The sequence below is a fragment of the Anopheles stephensi genome, unplaced genomic scaffold (genome assembly GCF_013141755.1).
Source record: "Anopheles stephensi strain Indian unplaced genomic scaffold, UCI_ANSTEP_V1.0 ucontig428, whole genome shotgun sequence".
Classification (NCBI taxonomy): Eukaryota; Metazoa; Arthropoda; class Insecta; order Diptera; family Culicidae; genus Anopheles; species Anopheles stephensi.
The window spans coordinates 112,652-136,017 of record NW_023405378.1 but is presented as its reverse complement, the minus strand read 5'-3'; the positions used below and the strand labels follow the sequence as shown (position 1 = coordinate 136,017).

Sequence of the window (23,366 nt, the reverse complement as noted above, 5' to 3'; positions counted from 1 at the left end):
AACTCGTGGCGTGCTGAAGGTATTCCTGGAGAACGTGATCCGTGATGCAGTCACCTACACCGAACACGCCAAGCGCAAGACCGTCACAGCGATGGACGTCGTGTACGCGCTGAAGCGTCAAGGTCGCACTCTGTACGGTTTCGGAGGTTAAGCCCGACGACCCCGCCAGCCAGCGAACACAGCTGTTGCCAGCTCATCTCAACGGTCCTTTTCAGGACCACAATCCGTTAGCGTTGCCTAAAATGCCTACATTTTACAACTTTGATTGATGGTTGGTTTGAAAATATTGAGAATTATTCTAAGTGATCATTGGTGTTCGTTTGCGGTGATTCGAATATCGAACAGAACCAGTGTTCAGGCAAGCTCAAAGAGAGACGCCATCTAGTGCAGACGCTGAGACACGGTACAACAGGGGTTTTTTTTTTAATTTCGTAGCAACGTACGGAACTGTCCATGAAGTGAGACGAGCAACACGCGCAGGTCCCTTCCCGATTGTGATCAGTGAAAATCAAACATATGTATAGTGTCACAAAAAAGCAGCATTGAAAAGCCTGCCGTCGCACACACAAGGATCGAGAGAAACGTTACGAACTGTTGATAGAAACGCTCTCTTTTTGTGTGATTTCTCTGGCGAAGCTTTCGCTACGCTCATGCGTCTCGCGATATGCTATCTTATAAAATAGCTGATTCCTCTGTTGCCCGCACAAATGCAGTTCGTGACCAAGGCCTGCTTCGCACAGATTAAGTGCGAAATCTCAGTACTGTACAATTGTCCGGCCGATCCTAGAATTCGAAAGCCTCATGTGGACTCGTTCACAACAACATATTATTTACAGGATAGAATCATTTCAGTATAAGTGTTTGCGCCCATCGCGTATGCAATCTCCATCAGGATGCTCTACTGCTCCTTAGTTCGATCGGTGCTGCCCAAGCGCCACACATTGCTTAAACGACTGGAAAACAGAAACTCCACTTAAAAACAAAATGACGCGCCCGACCTTTTACCCGACGTTTAATGCGTGCGCGCCTTTTCGCCTCGAGGACGCGTTTATTTAGACCAACGACGACGGTTTCAGACGTTAAGTGTCATCGTTTTTTTTAAACTATGTCGACGCCTATGAACATGCACATTTAATATTATTGTACCCGCACCAGTGATGGCACCGACGTACGCGTTGTACAAACAACCAGATCACTCCCATTGCCACTCCTTTTGCCACCGCCGCCGTCGTTTTTAGTCCCCCGTGGGGGTAGTTGTGAAAAAATCACAACTCTTCTGGGTGGTGGTTGGTGAAATTTGTGAAGCAATTTTATTCGATCCTTCGATACAATCTCAAAACTGTGTACTATTATCAGACCAAACCCTGTGTGTTGTGTTGTTCACGGGCAAGGCTGGTCCCTGGAATATGGAATGGGAATGCGAATGGAACGAAAACAAAACTAGCATTAGATAGAAATAAAACTACATTTCTATTGGGGCAATTTTGAAACAGTCCCAAGATACGATTTGGGCATCGAGTCGCTGAACCAGCGAAATTGGCTCCGGGTACACACAATAGGACCGGGGTTTAAATCCCATCCAGACCGCCTAGGGGCGTACATAGGGCTGACTACATTGCTACGGGTACAAACAAGTCACAGAAAGCCAGAAATGGCAAGCCAAGACCGCTCGAGGTTGTAATGGCTGGGAAGAAGAAGAAATTATTTGTTGCGGGACTACCGGACTAAACTTGTATGTCCCAACCATGCCGCTGCTTGACGTGTAGAGGATTGCCGAACCCGTTTTGGCGCCTATTCGCCGAGTCTTTTATCAAATAGATTACATGGAATGGAAATACATGTGCAGTCGGTCGGGTCGAGAAACAGCGTAGAATTTGTTTAATTAAGAAAGCCTCATATCCTCAGTCCTGTCCGTGTGGGAGGGTTAATTCCTACCTGTACAAGGTTTGTTATTTTAATTTTTATGGGATGTTTTGGCTACCCTGCACTGAAGGTCAGGCGGATGCGGATCAGGTTAATGAGGCTGTGTGTCAGCTTCTACTTCATCGCGCATGCGTTACCTGAGACAGGCTGGCAGGCTGGGTGGGATACTTGAGCGTTCTCCATGCGGATTTTCGAAGGTACGGTTAGGGAGGGAACAGGAATGATTCAACATATTCTTTAGCAATACGATTTGTCGCCCTGAAAAGGACGGTTTTTGGTGGAGCAGCTGGTGGCTGGCTAGTGAGCTTAGGCCTTCTTTTCGGTCTTCTTCGGCAACAGCACGGCCTGAATGTTGGGCAGCACACCACCCTGGGCGATGGTCACACCGGACAGCAGCTTGTTCAATTCCTCGTCGTTGCGGATGGCCAGCTGCAGATGACGCGGGATGATGCGCGTCTTCTTGTTGTCTCGTGCAGCGTTTCCTGCCAATTCCAACACTTCAGCGGCCAGGTACTCCATCACGGCAGCCAGATACACTGGTGCGCCGGCACCGACACGCTCGGCATAGTTGCCTTTGCGCAGCAGACGATGGATACGGCCAACTGGGAACTGCAGACCAGCACGGTTCGAGCGGGACTTTGCCTTTCCCTTCACTTTTCCTCCCTTTCCACGGCCAGACATGATGAAGGCTTGGGTTTCAGTTGAGTTCGTTGAGAGCGCGACGCGGCGATGTGCGATGCTTCGTAGCTTGTTCGCTTGTGCCAGAAAACGTTTTTTTTTTTTTTTAAAGTTAAAGAATTTATTGATGGATATCTTAGAATTAACATTATTAACATATTTTCGCGAGAATCAACTGAAATGTTTTTCAGCGCTCTTGTCGTTTTGTATGCCAAGAGGCAGTTCTTTTTGTTAAATTAAATAATGATGTTGTATGCACTTAGGCTAATTGTTAGTTTAAACTTACAAACTAAATAACAACTTACGAACTAAAACAAACTACTATCTTAAAACTAGCTAACTACCTTATTCTCTAAATATTAGGTTTTTCACCTGCTGGTGTGTGGAAACCGCTGCTGAAGTCTGCAGCCGGTTGATGATGTTGTCTGCTATTACGTCGAATGGTGCTGTATTCGCTGCATCGTAGAGCTCCTTAAGCCGTGTCCAGCTGGGAGCGTCCAGAATGAGACGGAGGATTCTATTGCAGCTGGTTTGTATCTTCAGCAGGTTCGTCCTTGCACAGGTACGCCAGACAGGAATGCCGTACGTTGCTGTGGGCAGGACGATCTGTTTATAGATGGCTATCTTGTTGGATGGGTGTAACTTGGAGCGTCTGTTGATGAGTGGGTATAGCTTCCCCAATAGGATGAGCAAGCGGATGGATGTTTGCTTGGTATGGTGATGGAACAGCATACGGTTGTCGATGGTGATCCCGAGGTATCGCACCGTCGTCTTCCACGGCAACCGGATGCTGTCGATGGTGATGTGCTGGGTTTGGGGATTGATGAGCTGTTTTGACGGGCGATGGGGGATGATTATCGCCTGGGTCTTGGAGTGGTTGATTTTGATCTTCCAGCTGGAAGCATACTGTCCGATGATGGTCAGCGAACGTTGAGCGCCGCTTCTCAACTCTGCCAACGTCCTACCCTTCGTCGCGATGGCCATGTCGTCTGCAAACAGGAACATGTCCGCACCGACGGGAAGGGTCGGCAGGTCCGCAGTGTACAGCAAATAGAGCAAAGGCCCCAATATGCTGCCCTGCGGAACACCGGCTGGTACTGTAGCAGCACCAGAGGCAGTTGAGGAGACGACGACCCGGAACGTCCGCTGTTGTAGATAGTTGTGCAGGATGTTCACCAGGTGAGCTGGAACCCCGAACCTGCATAACTTGTGGATGAGCCCGTTGTGCCACACGTTGTCGAACGCCTTCTCGATGTCCAGCAGGACGACAGCGGTGGATTTGGAAACTCGTTTGTTTCTTTGGATGGTGTTCTTGAGCCGAAGAAGCTGTAGTGTGGAGGAATGGCCGGACCGGAAACCGAACTGCTCCGCTGGGATGAGTTGCCGCTCGTCGACTGCATCGCGAAGCCTCCAGTAAACCAATCTCTCGAAGAGTTTACCGGGCGCACTCAGCAGACTGATGGGTCGATAGCTTGCAGGCAGCGTCGGATCCTTCCCTGGCTTCAGGATCGGGATCACCTTAGCGCACTTCCAGGACTGTGGGAAATAGAAAAGTTGAAAACAACGGTTATAGATATTTACCAGAAGTGATAGCGCCTTTGGTTGCAGTTTTTTCAAAAGAATGTTGAAGATGCCGTCGAAGCCGGGCGCCTTCATGTTCCTCATTCTCTTGACTGCAGCCTTCACTTCTGCTATGGTGGTTTGGTCTTCGGGTGGAAAGGGTGGGTCGTCCGCAACGAGTCGGTCAATCGTCGCAGCCACAGATGACTCATGTGGACTGGGCATCGACAGACCGATCTGGTGAGCACTGGCGAACTGGTGGGCAAGTGCATCGGACTTTTCTGCTGGTGTGTATGCCGTCTGGGTCGTGGCTATGGTGAGTGGTGGTACTGGTCTGGGTTTGGTGCGAAGGACTTTTGCAGTTTTCCAGAAGCTGGGTGCATGGGGAGGTAGCCTTTGGACCATACGCTCGAAGCTGTTGTTGCGGATCGTCTGTACTCGCTCGCGGATGATATGCATAAGCTGCGTGGCCTGGCGTTTCAGCAACAAGTCCCCAGTCCTCTGATACCGTCGCCTCAGCATATTACGTCTGGTGATGAGTGATCGCGTGTGGTCATCGAGAACGAGAATCTCACCACGCACACTCCTCTCCGGGACGCACTCCGCTTCAGCTGCTTTGACGGCACCCTCGAACCGGGCGATTGCTGCGTCAACGTCGGGTATCGCGGGACCAACGTCAGTGTTGTCGATAAGCTGGTCCACGGTTCTCCCAAAGCGAGCCCAGTCGGTGTGGCAGTAGTCCTTTCGCAGTAGAGGTGGATGTCGGGTTGCATTCAGATTCAGTTCCGTTAAGACCGGGAAGTGATCTGAGTTCAGCTCATCGATGGTTTGGGGTTTGCTGCAGATGAAATTAGAAAGGAAAATATCTATTATTGAATGGATACCTCGGTTGGGGATGTGTGTTGGAGCATCGGGGAACTGCACGACGAAATTTCCACGCTGCAACAGGTCCGCCAGGGCGATTCCATTTGTGTTGCTCCGTACGTTGCCCCACAACTGGTGCCTGGCGTTGAGATCACCCCCAATGAGTGAACGGGCCGGATTGCTGGTGATGATGTGTAGCTCTTGTCGGAACGTAGCTCTCCGCGACAGAGTGCACTGCCGCGGACAGTAGACTGCCGTAAGCTGCAGTGGACCGGTGTCGGTATGGAGCTGGACGCCTATTGCTTCTATGGTGGTGGTGTTGTAGTGCGGGAGTAGTGTGTGCCGGATTCCACGTCGGATCGCTATGGCAACACCGCCGCCTCGGGAGGTGGTGCGATCCAGACGATGGATGGTGTAGTTGCCTAAGAAGAAACTCATCTCAGGCTTGAGATATGTTTCCACTATTAGCGCTGCATCGATGTTGTGCCGGACGAGGAAGTCACCGAGTGGAATTTGCTTAGTCCGAACGGACTGAGCATTCCATGTGATGACTCGCAGCGCCCGGTCAGTGAAGGAGCATCAAAAGTTCTCCGATAACGGCGATTTGTTCTCCCTTGTTGCGGCAAAGGCGGATCTTCGGGAGCATTCTGCTAAATATAGCGAATAGCTCTTCCGGGCTGAACAGGTCTTCCGATGAAGTTGTGGCTGGAGTTGTAGTTGGTGTTGCAGCTGGTGTGTCTGGAGCGTTCTTGATGTCCTGCAGTCGCTTCGCAAGGTTGTATCTCGGTGCTGTGGATTGCAAGGAAGAAGAAGAGGTTGGTTTAGGTTGTGGTACTGTTGGGTTAGGTTGTGGGATGCGCGCTGCCGCAGGTCGGACGCTTGGAGTGGTTGGTGCTGACACAATCTGCGCAAAGCTTTTGGCCTTGGGAGCAGTGTGCAACACCGGAGGAGGAATGGAGTGTGGGAGTGTGGTTTGGATGGTGGCTAACGGTGGAAGCGCGTGCCACACGTTAGCTTTGGCTGGTGAAGGAGCAGAGTTTCGACCGTTGGCGCGCTGACGAATCTCAATGTATTTGGCCCGCTTTGGACACGACGGATCATCGGCGCGATGAGCAGCACCACAGTTCGAGCACTTTACTGTGCCCGAACCCGACGGACACTGCTCCGAGAGATGCTCCGCCGCGCAGATGGCACACCGAGGTTTAATTTGGCAATGGCGAGTACCATGCCCAAAAGCCTGACATCGATGGCATTGCGTTGGGCCTTTCTTCCCTCCGCGGTACGGCTCCCATCGCACGATGACTTGCTGGATTGACCGTACTGCCTCCAGCTTTTTTAGCGAGCACGTTCCTCGCTTGAAATGAACCAGGTACAACCTGGTTTGAATGCCCTCTGCGCGGCGCTTGATCTCGAACGCCTCCAAAACGTCGAGCTGGTGGATTTCCTTCAGTTCACAAACGATCTCCGCGAGGTCCGTTTCCGGAAGCCCACGAAGCACCGCCTTGAAGGGACGCATGTTTTTAGCGTCATGCGAAAAATATTCCGCATTCCGCTGCTGCAGGTATTTAAGGACCTCCTGCTGTTCAGCAGGAGATCGAACGGTGATTGACGTGCCTACGCCGGAGATACGGAACTCTGGTGTGATTCCACGAGCCTGCAGTTCCGGACGCAGGACAGCTACTGGGAGTGACTTCACCGTGATCGGAGGCATTTTTGCCGCCGATACGGGAGCCGGAGCCGATGTACGCCCTGCAGGAACAGCGGGCGTAGCTGGTGTTGTGGAAGGCTTCGTTGTCGGGACTGCCTTCCGTTGTCGCCGGTTTACGGTGACAAATTGTGCCAGGTTATCCTCCTGCACGCTGGTGGATGAACGTGACTCCGTACTGTCCACGCTCATCGTATCGTCAGATTCCTTCGAAGAGGAAGAAACCACGCTCCTCGAGCGCTTGGACTCGGCCGAATCGGAGCTCGATCCTACCGAGTCTGGCTTCCTACTCCTCCTTCTACCACGCTTCGGCATAGCCGAAGTCGAAGCCGAAGCAGGCTACGAGGCTACACTCACGAACAGGCACAAGCGCAGCACACGAACACACACGCAGGTACAAATACGATACACGGAGAATCACAGCACAGGTACAGTAGCACAACACGGGCACACCAAGAAGCACAGTCAAGTAGCAGGGACTAATCGCAGGCAGCATAACCACACTGGTCGAAGTCCAGGCACGGTATGATGTGCCAGAAAACGTTTTTTTTTTTTTTTTAAAGTTAAAGAATTTATTGATGGATATCTTAGAATTAACATTATTAACATATTTTCGCGAGAATCAACTGAAATGTTTTTCAGCGCTCTTGTCGTTTTGTATGCCAAGAGGCAGTTCTTTTTGTTAATTAAATAATGATGTTGTATGCACTTAGGCTAATTGTTAGTTTAAACTTACAAACTAATTAACAACTTACGAACTAAAACAAACTACTATCTTAAAACTAGCTAACTACCTTATTCTCTAAATATTAGGTTTTTCACCTGCTGGTGTGTGGAAACCGCTGCTGAAGTCTGCAGCCGGTTGATGATGTTGTCTGCTATTACGTCGAATGGTGCTGTGTTTGCTGCTTCGTAGAGCTCCTCAAGCCGTGTCCAGCTGGGAGCGTCCAGAATGAGACGGAGGATTCTATTGCAATTGGTTTGTATCTTCAGCAGGTTCGTCCTTGCACAGGTACGCCAGACAGGAATGCCGTACGTTGCTGTGGGCAGGACGATCTGTTTATAGATGGCTATCTTGTTGGATGGGTGTAGCTTGGAGCGTCTGTTGATGAGTGGGTATAGCTTCCCCAATAGGATGAGCAAGCGGATGGATGTTAGCTTGGTGTGGTGATGGAACAGCATACGGTTGTCGATGGTGATCCCGAGGTATCGCACCGTCGTCTTCCACGGCAGCCGGATGCTGTCGATGGTGATGTGCTGGGTTTGGGGACTGATGAGCTGTTTTGACAGGCGATGGGGGATGATCATCGCCTGGGTCTTGGAGTGGTTGATTTTGATCTTCCAGCTGGAAGCATACTGTCCGATGATGGTCAGCGAACGTTGAGCGCCGCTTCTCAACTCTGCCAACGTCCTACCCTTCGTCGCGATGGCCATGTCGTCTGCAAACAGGAACATGTCCGCACCGACGGGAAGGGTCGGCAGGTCCGCAGTGTACAGCAAATAGAGCAAAGGCCCCAATATGCTGCCCTGCGGAACACCGGCTGGTACTGTAGCAGCACCAGAGGCAGTTGAGGAGACGACGACCCGGAACGTCCGCTGTTGTAGATAGTTGTGCAGGATGTTCACCAGGTGAGCTGGAACCCCGAACCTGCATAACTTGTGGATGAGCCCGTTGTGCCACACGTTGTCGAACGCCTTCTCGATGTCCAGCAGGACGACAGCGGTGGATTTGGAAACTCGTTTGTTTCTATGGATGGTGTTCTTGAGCCGAAGAAGCTGTAGTGTGGAGGAATGGCCGGACCGGAAACCGAACTGCTCCGCTGGGATGAGTTGCCGCTCGTCGACTGCATCGCGAAGCCTCCAGTAAACCTAATCTCTCGAAGAGTTTACCGGGAGCACTCAGCAGACTGATGGGTCGATAGCTTGCAGGCAGCGTCGGATCCTTCCCTGGCTTTAGGATCGGGATCACCTTAGCGCACTTCCAGGACTGTGGGAAATAGAAAAGTTGAAAACAACGGTTATAGATATTTACCAGAAGTGATAGCGCCTTTGGTTGCAGTTTTTTCAAAAGAATGTTGAAGATGCCGTCGAAGCCGGGCGCCTTCATGTTCCTCATTCTCTTGACTGCAGCCTTCACTTCTGCTATGGTGGTTTGGTCTTCGGGTGGAAAGGGTGGGTCGACCGCAACGAGTCGGTCAATCGTCGCAGCCACAGATGACTCATGTGGACTGGGCATCGACAGACCGATCTGGTGAGCACTGGCGAACTGGTGGGCAAGTGCATCGGACTTTTCTGCTGGTGTGTATGCCGTCTGGGTCGTGGCTATGGTGAGTGGTGGTACTGGTCTGGGTTTGGTGCGAAGGACTTTTGCAGTTTTCCAGAAGCTGGGTGCATGGGGAGGTAGCCTTTGGACCATACGCTCGAAGCTGTTGTTGCGGATCGTCTGTACTCGCTCGCGGATGATATGCATAAGCTGCGTGGCCTGGCGTTTCAGCAACAAGTCCCCAGTCCGCTGATACCGTCGCCTCAGCATATTACGTCTGGTGATGAGTGATCGCGTGTGGTCATCGAGAACGAGAATCTCACCACGCACACTCCTCTCCGGGACGCACTCCGCTTCAGCTGCTTTGACGGCACTCTCGAACCGGGCGATTGCTGCGTCAACGTCGGGTATCGCGGGACCAACGTCAGTGTTGTCGATAAGCTGGTCCACGGTTCTCCCAAAGCGAGCCCAGTCGGTGTGGCAGTAGTCCTTTCGCAGTAGAGGTGGATGTCGGGTTGCATTCAGATTCAGTTCCGTTAAGACCGGGAAGTGATCTGAGTTCAGCTCATCGATGGTTTGGGGTTTGCTGCAGATGAAATTAGAAAGGAAAATATCTATTATTGAATGGATACCTCGGTTGGGGATGTGTGTTGGAGCATCGGGGAACTGCACGACGAAATTTCCACGCTGCAACAGGTCCGCCAGGGCGATTCCATTTGTGTTGCTCCGTACGTTGCCCCACAACTGGTGCCTGGCGTTGAGATCACCCCCAATGAGTGAACGGGCCGGATTGCTGGTGATGATGTGTAGCTCTTGTCGGAACGTAGCTCTCCGCGACAGAGTGCACTGCCGCGGACAGTAGACTGCCGTAAGCTGCAGTGGACCGGTGTCGGTATGGAGCTGGACGCCTATTGCTTCTATGGTGGTGGTGTTGTAGTGCGGGAGTAGTGTGTGCCGGATTCCACGTCGGATCGCTATGGCAACACCGCCGCCTCGGGAGGTGGTGCGATCCAGACGATGGATGGTGTAGTTGCCTAAGAAGAAACTCATCTCAGGCTTGAGATATGTTTCCACTATTAGCGCTGCATCGATGTTGTGCCGGACGAGGAAGTCACCGAGTGGAATTTGCTTAGTCCGGACGGACTGAGCATTCCATGTGATGACTCGCAGCGCCCGGTCAGTGAAGGAGCATCAATAGTTCTCCGATAACGGCGATTTGTTCTCCCTTGTTGCGGCAAAGGCGGATCTTCGGGAGCATTCTGCTAAATATAGCGAATAGCTCTTCCGGGCTAAACAGGTCTTCCGATGAAGTTGTGGCTGGAGTTGTAGTTGGTGTTGTAGCTGGTGTGTCTGGAGCGTTCTTGATGTCCTGCAGTCGCTTCGCAAGATTGTATCTCGGTGCTGTGGATTGCAAGGAAGAAGAAGAGGTTGGTTTAGGTTGTGGTACTGTTGGGTTAGGTTGTGGGATGCGCGCTGCCGCAGGTCGGACGCTCGGAGTGGTTGGTGCTGACACAATCTGCGCAAAGCTTTTGGCCTTGGGAGCAGTGTGCAACACCGGAGGAGGAATGGAGTGTGGGAGTGTGGTTTGGATGGTGGCTAACGGTGGAAGCGCGTGCCACACGTTAGCTTTGGCTGGTGGAGGAGCAGAGTTTCGACCGTTGGCGCGCTGACGAATCTCGATGTATTTGGCCCGCTTTGGACACGACGGATCATCGGCGCGATGAGCAGCACCACAGTTCGAGCACTTTACTGTGCCCGAACCCGATGGACACTGCTCCGAGAGATGCTCCGCCGCGCAGATGGCACACCGAGGTTTAATTTGGCAATGGCGAGTACCATGCCCAAAAGCCTGACATCGATGGCATTGCGTCGGGCCTTTCTTCCCTCCGCGGTACGGCTCCCATCGCACGATGACTTGCTGGATTGACCGTACTGCCTCCAGCTTTTTTAGCGAGCATGTTCCTCGCTTGAAATGAACCAGGTACAACCTGGTTTGAATGCCCTCTGCGCGGCGCTTGATCTCGAACGCCTCCAAAACGTCGAGCTGGTGGATTTCCTTCAGTTCACAAACGATCTCCGCGAGGTCCGTTTCCGGAAGCCCACGAAGCACCGCCTTGAAGGGACGCATGTTTTTAGCGTCATGCGAAAAATATTCCGCATTCCGCTGCTGCAGGTAGTTAAGGACCTCCTGCTGTTCAGCAGGAGATCGAACGGTGATTGACGTGCCTACGCCGGAGATACGGAACTCTGGTGTGATTCCACGAGCCTGCAGTTCCGGACGCAGGACAGCTACTGGGAGTGACTTCACCGTGATCGGAGGCATTTTTGCCGCCGATACGGGAGCCGGAGCCGATGTACGCCCTGCAGGAACAGCGGGCGTAGCTGGTGTTGTGGAAGGCTTCGTTGTCGGGACTGCCTTCCGTTGTCGCCGGTTTACGGTGACAAATTGTGCCAGGTTATCCTCCTGCACGCTGGTGGATGAACGTGACTCCGTACTGTCCACGCTCATCGTATCGTCAGATTCCTCCGAAGAGGAAGAAACCACGCTCCTCGAGCGCTTGGACTCGGCCGAATCGGAGCTCGATCCTACCGAGTCTGGCTTCCTACTCCTCCTTCTACCACGCTTCGGCATAGCCGAAGTCGAAGCCGAAGCAGGCTACGAGGCTACACTCACGAACAGGCACAAGCGCAGCACACGAACACACACACAGGTACAAATACGATACACGGAGAATCACAGCACAGGTACAGTAGCACAACACGGGCACACCAAGAAGCACAGTCAAGTAGCAGGCACTAATCGCAGGCAGCATAACCACACTGGTCGAAGTCCAGGCACGGTATCGTGCGTGCCAGAAAACGCGCCCGTTTCTCGGCTTATATACCGGGAGAGAAAACGTCGGCAATCTCCTCTCTGGTTGCGCGCCTGTCACCTCAGTTCCAAATAAAAGCCGAATGAAGCGATTGGATCGGTATCAGTGTGGTTATGCTGCCTGCGATTAGTGCCTGCTACTTGACTGTGCTTCTTGGTGTGCCCGTGTTGTGCTACTGTACCTGTGCTGTGATTCTCCGTGTATCGTATTTGTACCTGTGTGTGTGTTCGTGTGCTGCGCTTGTGCCTGTTCGTGAGTGTAGCCTCGTAGCCTGCTTCGGCTTCGACTTCGGCTATGCCGAAGCGTGGTAGAAGGAGGAGTAGGAAGCCAGACTCGGTAGGATCGAGCTCCGATTCGGCCGAGTCCAAGCGCTCGAGGAGCGTGGTTTCTTCCTCTTCGGAGGAATCTGACGATACGATGAGCGTGGACAGTACGGAGTCACGTTCATCCACCAGCGTGCAGGAGGATAACCTGGCACAATTTGTCACCGTAAACCGGCGACAACGGAAGGCAGTCCCGACAACGAAGCCTTCCACAACACCAGCTACGCCCGCTGTTCCTGCAGGGCGTACATCGGCTCCGGCTCCCGTATCGGCGGCAAAAATGCCTCCGATCACGGTGAAGTCACTCCCAGTAGCTGTCCTGCGTCCGGAACTGCAGGCTCGTGGAATCACACCAGAGTTCCGTATCTCCGGCGTAGGCACGTCAATCACCGTTCGATCTCCTGCTGAACAGCAGGAGGTCCTTAACTACCTGCAGCAGCGGAATGCGGAATATTTTTCGCATGACGCTAAAAACATGCGTCCCTTCAAGGCGGTGCTTCGTGGGCTTCCGGAAACGGACCTCGCGGAGATCGTTTGTGAACTGAAGGAAATCCACCAGCTCGACGTTTTGGAGGCGTTCGAGATCAAGCGCCGCGCAGAGGGCATTCAAACCAGGTTGTACCTGGTTCATTTCAAGCGAGGAACATGCTCGCTAAAAAAGCTGGAGGCAGTACGGTCAATCCAGCAAGTCATCGTGCGATGGGAGCCGTACCGCGGAGGGAAGAAAGGCCCGACGCAATGCCATCGATGTCAGGCTTTTGGGCATGGTACTCGCCATTGCCAAATTAAACCTCGGTGTGCCATCTGCGCGGCGGAGCATCTCTCGGAGCAGTGTCCATCGGGTTCGGGCACAGTAAAGTGCTCGAACTGTGGTGCTGCTCATCGCGCCGATGATCCGTCGTGTCCAAAGCGGGCCAAATACATTGAGATTCGTCAGCGCGCCAACGGTCGAAACTCTGCTCCTCCACCAGCCAAAGCTAACGTGTGGCACGCGCTTCCACCGTTAGCCACCATCCAAACCACACTCCCACACTCCATTCCTCCTCCGGTGTTGCACACTGCTCCCAAGGCCAAAAGCTTTGCGCAGATTGTGTCAGCACCAACCACTCCAAGCGTCCGACCTGCGGCAGCGCGCATCCCACAACCTAACCCAACAGTACCACAACCTAAACCAACCTCTTCTTCTTCCTTGCAATCCACAGCACCGAGATACAACCTTGCGAAGCGACTGCAGGACATCAAGAACGCTCCAGACACACCAGCTACAACACCAACTACAACTCCAGCCACAACTTCATCGGAAGACCTGTTTAGCCCGGAAGAGCTATTCGCTATATTTAGCAGAATGCTCCCGAAGATCCGCCTTTGCCGCAACAAGGGAGAACAAATCGCCGTTATCGGAGAACTATTGATGCTCCTTCACTGACCGGGCGCTGCGAGTCATCACATGGAATGCTCAGTCCGTCCGGACTAAGCAAATTCCACTCGGTGACTTCCTCGTCCGGCACAACATCGATGCAGCGCTAATAGTGGAAACATATCTCAAGCCTGAGATGAGTTTCTTCTTAGGCAACTACACCATCCATCGTCTGGATCGCACCACCTCCCGAGGCGGCGGTGTTGCCATAGCGATCCGACGTGGAATCCGGCACACACTACTCCCGCACTACAACACCACCACCATAGAAGCAATAGGCGTCCAGCTCCATACCGACACCGGTCCACTGCAGCTTACGGCAGTCTACTGTCCGCGGCAGTGCACTCTGTCGCGGAGAGCTACGTTCCGACAAGAGCTACACATCATCACCAGCAATCCGGCCCGTTCACTCATTGGGGGTGATCTCAACGCCAGGCACCAGTTGTGGGGCAACGTACGGAGCAACACAAATGGAATCGCCCTGGCGGACCTGTTGCAGCGTGGAAATTTCGTCGTGCAGTTCCCCGATGCTCCAACACACATCCCCAACCGAGGTATCCATTCAATAATAGATATTTTCCTTTCTAATTTCATCTGCAGCAAACCCCAAACCATCGATGAGCTGAACTCAGATCACTTCCCGGTCTTAACGGAACTGAATCTGAATGCAACCCGACATCCACCTCTACTGCGAAAGGACTACTGCCACACCGACTGGGCTCGCTTTGGGAGAACCGTGGACCAGCTTATCGACAACACTGACGTTGGTCCCGCGATACCCGACGTTGACGCAGCAATCGCCCGGTTCGAGGGTGCCGTCAAAGCAGCTGAAGCGGAGTGCGTCCCGGAGAGGAGTGTGCGTGGTGAGATTCTCGTTCTCGATGACCACACGCGATCACTCATCACCAGACGTAATATGCTGAGGCGACGGTATCAGCGGACTGGGGACTTGTTGCTGAAACGCCAGGCCACGCAGCTTATGCATATCATCCGCGAGCGAGTACAGACGATCCGCAACAACAGCTTCGAGCGTATGGTCCAAAGGCTACCTCCCCATGCACCCAGCTTCTGGAAAACTGCAAAAGTCCTTCGCACCAAACCCAGACCAGTACCACCACTCACCATAGCCACGACCCAGACGGCATACACACCAGCAGAAAAGTCCGATGCACTTGCCCACCAGTTCGCCAGTGCTCACCAGATCGGTCTGTCGATGCCCAGTCCACATGAGTCATCTGTGGCTGCGACGATTGACCGACTCGATGCGGACGACCCACCCTTTCCACCCGAAGACCAAACCACCATAGCAGAAGTGAAGGCTGCAGTCAAGAGAATGAGGAACATGAAGGCGCCCGGCTTCGACGGCATCTTCAACATTCTTTTGAAAAAACTGCAACCAAAGGCGCTATCACTTCTGGTAAATATCTATAACCGTTGTTTTCAACTTTTCTATTTCCCACAGTCCTGGAAGTGCGCTAAGGTGATCCCGATCCTAAAGCCAGGGAAGGATCCGACGCTGCCTGCAAGCTATCGACCCATCAGTCTGCTGAGTGCTCCCGGTAAACTCTTCGAGAGATTAGTTTACTGGAGGCTTCGCGATGCAGTCGACGAGCGGCAACTCATCCCAGCGGAGCAGTTCGGTTTCCGGTCCGGCCATTCCTCCACACTACAGCTTCTTCGGCTCAAGAACACCATCCAAAGAAACAAACGAGTTTCCAAATCCACCGCTGTCGTCCTGCTGGACATCGAGAAGGCGTTCGACAACGTGTGGCACAACGGGCTCATCCACAAGTTATGCAGGTTCGGGGTTCCAGCTCACCTGGTGAACATCCTGCACAACTATCTACAACAGCGGACGTTCCGGGTCGTCGTCTCCTCAACTGCCTCTGGTGCTGCTACAGTACCAGCCGGTGTTCCGCAGGGCAGCATATTGGGGCCTTTGCTCTATTTGCTGTACACTGCGGACCTGCCGACCCTTCCCGTCGGTGCGGACATGTTCCTGTTTGCAGACGACATGGCCATCGCGACGAAGGGTAGGACGTTGGCAGAGTTGAGAAGCGGCGCTCAACGTTCGCTGACCATCATCGGACAGTATGCTTCCAGCTGGAAGATCAAAATCAACCACTCCAAGACCCAGGCGATGATCATCCCCCATCGCCCGTCAAAACAGCTCATCAATCCCCAAACCCAGCACATCACCATCGACAGCATCCGGTTGCCGTGGAAGACGACGGTGCGATACCTCGGGATCACCATCGACAACCGTATGCTGTTCCATCACCACACCAAGCAAACATCCATCCGCTTGCTCATCCTATTGGGGAAGCTATACCCACTCATCAACAGACGCTCCAAGTTACACCCATCCAACAAGATAGCCATCTATAAACAGATCGTCCTGCCCACAGCAACGTACGGCATTCCTGTCTGGCGTACCTGTGCAAGGACGAACCTGCTGAAGATACAAACCAATTGCAATAGAATCCTCCGTCTCATTCTGGACGCTCCCAGCTGGACACGGCTTGAGGAGCTCTACGATGCAGCGAACACAGCACCATTCGACGTAATAGCAGACAACATCATCAACCGGTTGCAGACTTCAGCAGCGGTTTCCACACACCAGCAGGTGAAAAACCTAATATTTAGAGAATAAGGTAGTTAGCTAGTTTTAAGATAGTAGTTTGTTTTAGTTCGTAAGTTGTTAATTAGTTTGTAAGTTTAAACTAACAATTAGCCTAAGTGCATACAACATCATTATTTAATTAACAAAAAGAACTGCCTCTTGGCATACAAAACGACAAGAGCGCTGAAAAACATTTCAGTTGATTCTCGCGAAAATATGTTAATAATGTTAATTCTAAGATATCCATCAATAAATTCTTTAACTTTAAAAAAAAAAAAAAAAACTTGGATCGGTATCAAACGCGTTTCTACTCTCCGACAGTTGGCATCGTACCCGTCGTAAGCTAGCGAAATGGCACCGAAAACCAGTGGAAAGGCTGCGAAGAAGTCTGGCAAGGCCCAGAAAAACATCTCCAAGTCGGACAAGAAGAAGAAAAGGAAGACCCGCAAGGAGAGCTACGCTATCTACATCTACAAGGTGTTGAAGCAGGTCCACCCGGACACCGGTATTTCCTCGAAGGCGATGAGCATCATGAACAGTTTCGTGAACGACATCTTCGAGCGCATCGCTGCCGAAGCGTCCCGCCTGGCGCACTACAACAAGCGCTCGACGATCACGTCCCGCGAAATCCAAACCGCCGTCCGCCTGCTGCTGCCCGGTGAGCTGGCCAAGCACGCCGTCTCCGAAGGAACCAAGGCAGTTACCAAGTACACCAGCTCGAAGTAATTCTCGACGGACGGGGGAAGCTCATCCATCTATCCATCCAACCAACCGGTCCTTTTCAGGACCACAATACGCATCTGTCGAAAAGAATTTGTCCCAACCCAACCCTCCATCATCAAATGTTACCAACTAATTCCAGTCGCACAATATTCAAGTTGCGCAATAGAATCGCGGTAGACAGCCACTTACGGGCATTTCCTAGCGTTCCCAGGTAACAAAATCGTCTATCTCGCTCTATCTAAGCAAAAAGTAAACCTACCAAAGCGAGAAAGGATGATGATTTTCTAACCTGGGTTTCTCCAACGGAGAGCAGCATTTTGTATCGTTCATTTACTCATCCTTTTGCTTGCCTGAGACATTACTTGTGTTTATGAATATTATTCATGTTTGTATGTACTCCATGCATATATGTTTGTGATGAATGCAGTGCAGAATTATGATAAAACGTTTTCGTACAAACAATTATGAACTATCAGTTTTGAAACATTAGCGTACATCGGAGAATTGCTGCATTGTGGTAAACATTGATGGCAATCATGACTTCCTGGCTTGACCTGAAAATAGAATTTCATATCCATGGCGATCGCTTCACACGGGTACCTTGTTGGTGTGGCGTCGCGTACCACTCAACCAAGCAAAGCTATTCTCTAGGCTCCCATGCCAACAACACGCGCGCATCGAGTACTCCATGCAACATTTTTCTAACCAACAAAATGAATCGACATGATTGGAAGGAGGATGATTTCAACATTACTCTTTTGCTCAACATTTCTGGTGGTCCTGAGAAGGACCGTTTTTGTTTGGGGCGAGACTGCCGCTCGAGGGACAGCGACGACTTAGGCACGCTCTCCACGGATGCGACGGGCCAGCTGGATGTCTTTCGGCATGATGGTGACGCGCTTCGCGTGGATGGCGCACAGGTTGGTGTCCTCGAACAGGCCGACAAGGTACGCCTCGCTGGCTTCCTGCAGGGCCATCACGGCCGAGCTCTGGAAACGCAGGTCGGTCTTGAAGTCTTGCGCAATTTCACGAACCAGACGCTGGAAGGGCAGCTTGCGGATGAGCAGCTCGGTCGACTTCTGGTAGCGACGGATTTCACGCAGGGCTACGGTTCCCGGACGGTAACGATGCGGCTTCTTCACTCCTCCGGTGGCCGGAGCACTCTTGCGAGCGGCCTTGGTGGCCAGCTGCTTGCGCGGGGCCTTGCCTCCGGTCGATTTACGGGCAGTTTGCTTCGTACGGGCCATTGTACACTGTTGGCTGAGGGTAGCGGGACGTGAGCGTGTCTTTCTCGATGCGAAGTGGCTTCTGAAATAGAGTTTCACGACTTCCGACGCCCCTTTTATAAGATCGCTCGGCCTGCACACATACGCACTTCCTCGCAGCGAGCGTACGACAGAGGGTACGCATGTGTTGGTGTGGCCTAAAGTGTATATAATGGCGCGGTCTCGCGCCGAGAGCATTTATTGTGCATTGTGAACCTGAACCTTACGGATCAAAATGACTGGACGCGGAAAGGGAGGCAAAGGTCTGGGCAAAGGAGGAGCCAAGCGTCATCGCAAAGTGCTGCGCGATAACATCCAGGGAATCACCAAGCCAGCTATCCGTCGTCTGGCCCGCCGTGGAGGAGTGAAGCGTATCTCTGGCCTGATTTACGAGGAAACTCGTGGCGTGCTGAAGGTATTCCTGGAGAACGTGATCCGTGATGCGGTCACCTACACCGAACACGCCAAGCGCAAGACCGTCACAGCGATGGACGTCGTGTACGCGCTGAAGCGTCAAGGTCGCACTCTGTACGGTTTCGGAGGTTAAGCCCGACGACCCCGCCAGCCAGCGAACACAGCTGTTGCCAGCTCATCTCAACGGTCCTTTTCAGGACCACAATCCGTTAGCGTTGCCTAAAATGCCTACATTTTACAACTTTGATCGATGGTTGGTTTGAAAATATTGAGAATTATTTTAAGTGATCATTGGTGTTCGTTTGCGGTGATTCGAATATCGAACAGAACCAGTGTTCAGGCATGCTCAAAGAGAGACGCCATCTAGTGCAGACGCTGAGACACGGTACCACAGGGGGTTTTTTTTTAATTTCGTAGCAACGTACGGAACTGTCCATGAAGTGAGACGAGCAACACGCGCAGGTCCCTTCCCGATTGTGATCAGTGAAAATCAAACATATGTATAGTGTCATAAAAAAGCAGCATTGAAAAGCCTGCCGTCGCACACGCAAGGATCGAGAGAAACGTTACGAAGTGTTGGTAGAAACGCTCTCTTTTTGTGTGATTTCTCTGGCGAAGCTTTCGCTACGCTCATGCGTCTCGCGATATGCTATCTTATAAAATAGCTGATTCCTCTGTTGCCCGCACAAATGCAGTTCGTGACCAAGGCCTGCTTCGCACAGATTAAGTGCGAAATCTCAGTACTGTACAATTGTCCGGCCGATCCTAGAATTCGAAAGCCTCATGTGGACTCGTTCACAACAACATATTATTAACAGGATAGAATCATTTCAGTATAAGTGTTTGCGCCCATCGCGTATGCAATCTCCATCAGGATGCTCTACTGCTCCTTAGTTCGATCGGTGCTGCCCAAGCGCCACACATTGCTTAAACGACTGGAAAACAGAAACTCCACTTAAAAACAAAATGACGCGCCCGACCTTTTACCCGACGTTTAATGCGTGCGCGCCTTTTCGCCTCGAGGACGCGTTTATTTAGACCAACGACGACGGTTTCAGACGATAAGTGTCATCGTTTTTTTTAAACTATGTCGTCGCCTATGAACATGCACATTGTAATATTATTGTACCGGCACCAGTGATGGCACCGACGTACGCGTTGTACAAACAACCAGATCACTCCCATTGGCACTCCTTTTGCCACCGCCGCCGTCGTTTTTAGTCCCCCGTGGGGGTAGTTGTGAAAAAATCACAACTCTTCTGGGTGGTGGTTGGTGAAGTTTGTGACGCAATTTTATTCGATCCTTCGACACAATCGCAAAACTGTGTACTTTTATCAGACCAAACCATGTGTGTTGTGTTGTTCACGGGCAAAGCTGATCCCTGGAATGCGGGATGGGAATGCGAATGGGAAGAAAACAAAACTAGCATAAGATAAAAATAAAACTACATTTCTTTTGGGGCAAATTTGAAACATTTCAAGATACGATTTGGGCATCGAGTCGCTGAACCAGCGAAATTGGCTCCGGGTACACACAATAGGACCGGGGTTTAGATCCCATCCAGACCGCCTAGGGGCGTACAACGTTCTGACTACTTTGCTACGGGTACAATCAAGTCACAGAAAGCCAGAAATGGCAAGCCAAGACCGCTCGAGGTTGTAATGCCTGGGAAGAAGAAGAAATTATTTGTTGCGGGACTACCGAACTAAACTTGTATGTCCCAACCAGGCCGCTGCTTGACGTGTAGAGGATTGCCGAACCCGTTTTGGCGCCTATTCGCCGAGTCTTTTATCAAAAAGATTGTATGGAATGGAAATACATGTGCAGTCGGTCGGGTCGAGAAACAGCGTAGAATTTGTTTAATTAAGAAAGCCTCATATCCTCAGTCCTGTCCGTGTGGGAGGGTTAATTCCTACCTGTACAAGGTTTGCTATTTTAATTTTTATGGGATGTTTTGGCTACCCTGCACTGAAGGTCAGGCGGATGCGGATCAGGTTAATAGAGGCTGTGTGTCAGCTTCTACTTCATCTCGCATGCGTTACCTGAGACAGGCTGGCAGGCTGGGTGGGATACTTGAGCGTTCTCCATGCAGATTTTCGAAGGTACGGTTAGGGAGGGAACAGGAATGGTTCAACATATTCTTTAGCAATACGATTTGTCGCCCTGAAAAGGACGGTTTTTGGTGGAGCAGCTGGTGGCTGGCTAGTGAGCTTAGGCCTTCTTTTCGGTCTTCTTCGGCAACAGCACGGCCTGAATGTTGGGCAGCACACCACCCTGGGCGATGGTCACACCGGACAGCAGCTTGTTCAATTCCTCGTCGTTGCGGATGGCCAGCTGCAGATGACGCGGGATGATGCGCGTCTTCTTGTTGTCTCGTGCAGCGTTTCCTGCCAATTCCAACACTTCAGCGGCCAGGTACTCCATCACGGCAGCCAGATACACTGGTGCGCCGGCACCGACACGCTCGGCATAGTTGCCTTTGCGCAGCAGACGATGGATACGGCCAACTGGGAACTGCAGACCAGCACGGTTCGAGCGGGACTTTGCCTTTCCCTTCACTTTTCCTCCCTTTCCACGGCCAGACATGATGAAGGCTTGGGTTTCAGTTGAGTTCGTTGAGAGCGCGACGCGGCGATGTGCGATGCTTCGTAGCTTGTTCGTTTGTGCCAGAAAACGCGCCCGTTTTTCGTTTATATACCGGGAGAGAAAACGTCGGCAATCTCCTCTCTGGTTGCGCGCCTGTCACCTCAGTTCCAAATAAAAGCCGAATGAAGCGATTGGATCGGTATCAAACGCGTTTCTACTCTCCGACAGTTGGCATCGTACCCGTCGTAAGCTAGCGAAATGGCACCGAAAACCAGTGGAAAGGCTGCGAAGAAGTCTGGCAAGGCCCAGAAAAACATCTCCAAGTCGGACAAGAAGAAGAAAAGGAAGACCCGCAAGGAGAGCTACGCTATCTACATCTACAAGGTGTTGAAGCAGGTCCACCCGGACACCGGTATTTCCTCGAAGGCGATGAGCATCATGAACAGTTTCGTGAACGACATCTTCGAGCGCATCGCTGCCGAAGCGTCCCGCCTGGCGCACTACAACAAGCGCTCGACGATCACGTCCCGCGAAATCCAAACCGCCGTCCGCCTGCTGCTGCCCGGTGAGCTGGCCAAGCACGCCGTCTCCGAAGGAACCAAGGCAGTCACCAAGTACACCAGCTCGAAGTAATTCTCGACGGACGGGGGAAGCTCATCCATCTATCCATCCAACCAACCGGTCCTTTTCAGGACCACAATACGCATCTGTCGAAAAGAATTTGTCCCAACCCAACCCTCCATCATCAAATGTTACCAACTAATTCCAGTCGCACAATATTCAAGTTGCGCAATAGAATCGCGGTAGACAGCCACTTTAGGGCATTTCCTAGCGTTCCCAGGTAACAAAATCGTCTATCTCGCTCTATCTAAGCAAAAAGTAAACCTACCAAAGCGAGAAAGGATGATGATTTTCTAACCTGGGTTTCTCCAACGGAGAGCAGCATTTTGTATCGTTCATTTACTCATCCTTTTGCTTGCCTGAGACATTACTTGTGTTTGATGAATATTATTCATGTTTGTATGTACTCAATGCATATATGTTTGTGATGAATGCAGTGCAGAATTATGATAAAACGTTTTCGTACAAACAATTATGAACTATCAGTTTTGAAACATTAGCGTACATCGGAGAATTGCTGCATTGTGGTAAACATTGATGGCAATCATGACTTCCTGGCTTGACCTGAAAATAGAATTTCATATCCATGGCGATCGCTTCACACGGGTACCTTGTTGGTGTGGCGTCGCGTACCACTCAACCAAGCAAAGCTATTCTCTAGGCTCCCATGCCAACAACACGCGCGCATCGAGTACTCCATGCAACATTTTTCTAACCAACAAAATGAATCGACATGATTGGAAGGAGGATGATTTCAACATTACTCTTTTGCTCAACATTTCTGGTGGTCCTGAGAAGGACCGTTTTTGTTTGGGGCGAGACTGCCGCTCGAGGGACAGCGACGACTTAGGCACGCTCTCCACGGATGCGACGGGCCAGCTGGATGTCTTTCGGCATGATGGTGACGCGCTTCGCGTGGATGGCGCACAGGTTGGTATCCTCGAACAGGCCGACAAGGTACGCCTCGCTGGCTTCCTGCAGGGCCATCACGGCCGAGCTCTGGAAACGCAGGTCGGTCTTGAAGTCTTGCGCAATTTCACGAACCAGACGCTGGAAGGGCAGCTTGCGGATGAGCAGCTCGGTCGACTTCTGGTAGCGACGGATTTCACGCAGGGCTACGGTTCCCGGACGGTAACGATGCGGCTTCTTCACTCCTCCGGTGGCCGGAGCACTCTTGCGAGCGGCCTTGGTGGCCAGCTGCTTGCGCGGGGCCTTGCCTCCGGTCGATTTACGGGCAGTTTGCTTCGTACGGGCCATTGTACACTGTTGGCTGAGGGTAGCGGGACGTGAGCGTGTCTTTCTCGATGCGAAGTGGCTTCTGAAATAGAGTTTCACGACTTCCGACGCCCCTTTTATAAGATCGCTCGGCCTGCACACATACGCACTTCCTCGCAGCGAGCGTACGACAGAGGGTACGCATGTGTTGGTGTGGCCTAAAGTGTATATAATGGCGCGGTCTCGCGCCGAGAGCATTTATTGTGCATTGTGAACCTGAACCTTACGGATCAAAATGACTGGACGCGGAAA

The 23,366-nt window shown here is 51.9% G+C and overlaps 2 protein-coding genes across 2 annotated transcripts; both read right to left on the bottom strand.

The window, feature by feature from the left end:
- Positions 1 to 5,121: 5,121 nt before the first annotated feature.
- Positions 5,122 to 7,364, bottom strand: LOC118516994. Its single transcript, XM_036062821.1, has 2 exons — positions 6,640 to 7,364; positions 5,122 to 5,814 (listed from the first exon to the last, which is right to left on the bottom strand). Exons 1-2 carry the CDS (start codon positions 7,043 to 7,045, stop codon positions 5,591 to 5,593), a joined length of 630 nt encoding a protein of 209 aa, XP_035918714.1. The 5' UTR covers positions 7,046 to 7,364; the 3' UTR covers positions 5,122 to 5,590.
- Positions 7,365 to 9,703: 2,339 nt separating this feature from the next.
- LOC118516992 lies at positions 9,704 to 11,829 on the bottom strand. The gene is made up of 2 exons (XM_036062819.1): positions 10,830 to 11,829; positions 9,704 to 10,394 (listed from the first exon to the last, which is right to left on the bottom strand). The coding sequence occupies exons 1-2, from the start codon at positions 11,623 to 11,625 to the stop codon at positions 10,171 to 10,173; spliced, it is 1,020 nt and encodes a 339-aa protein (XP_035918712.1). The 5' UTR covers positions 11,626 to 11,829; the 3' UTR covers positions 9,704 to 10,170.
- Positions 11,830 to 23,366: the final 11,537 nt, after the last annotated feature.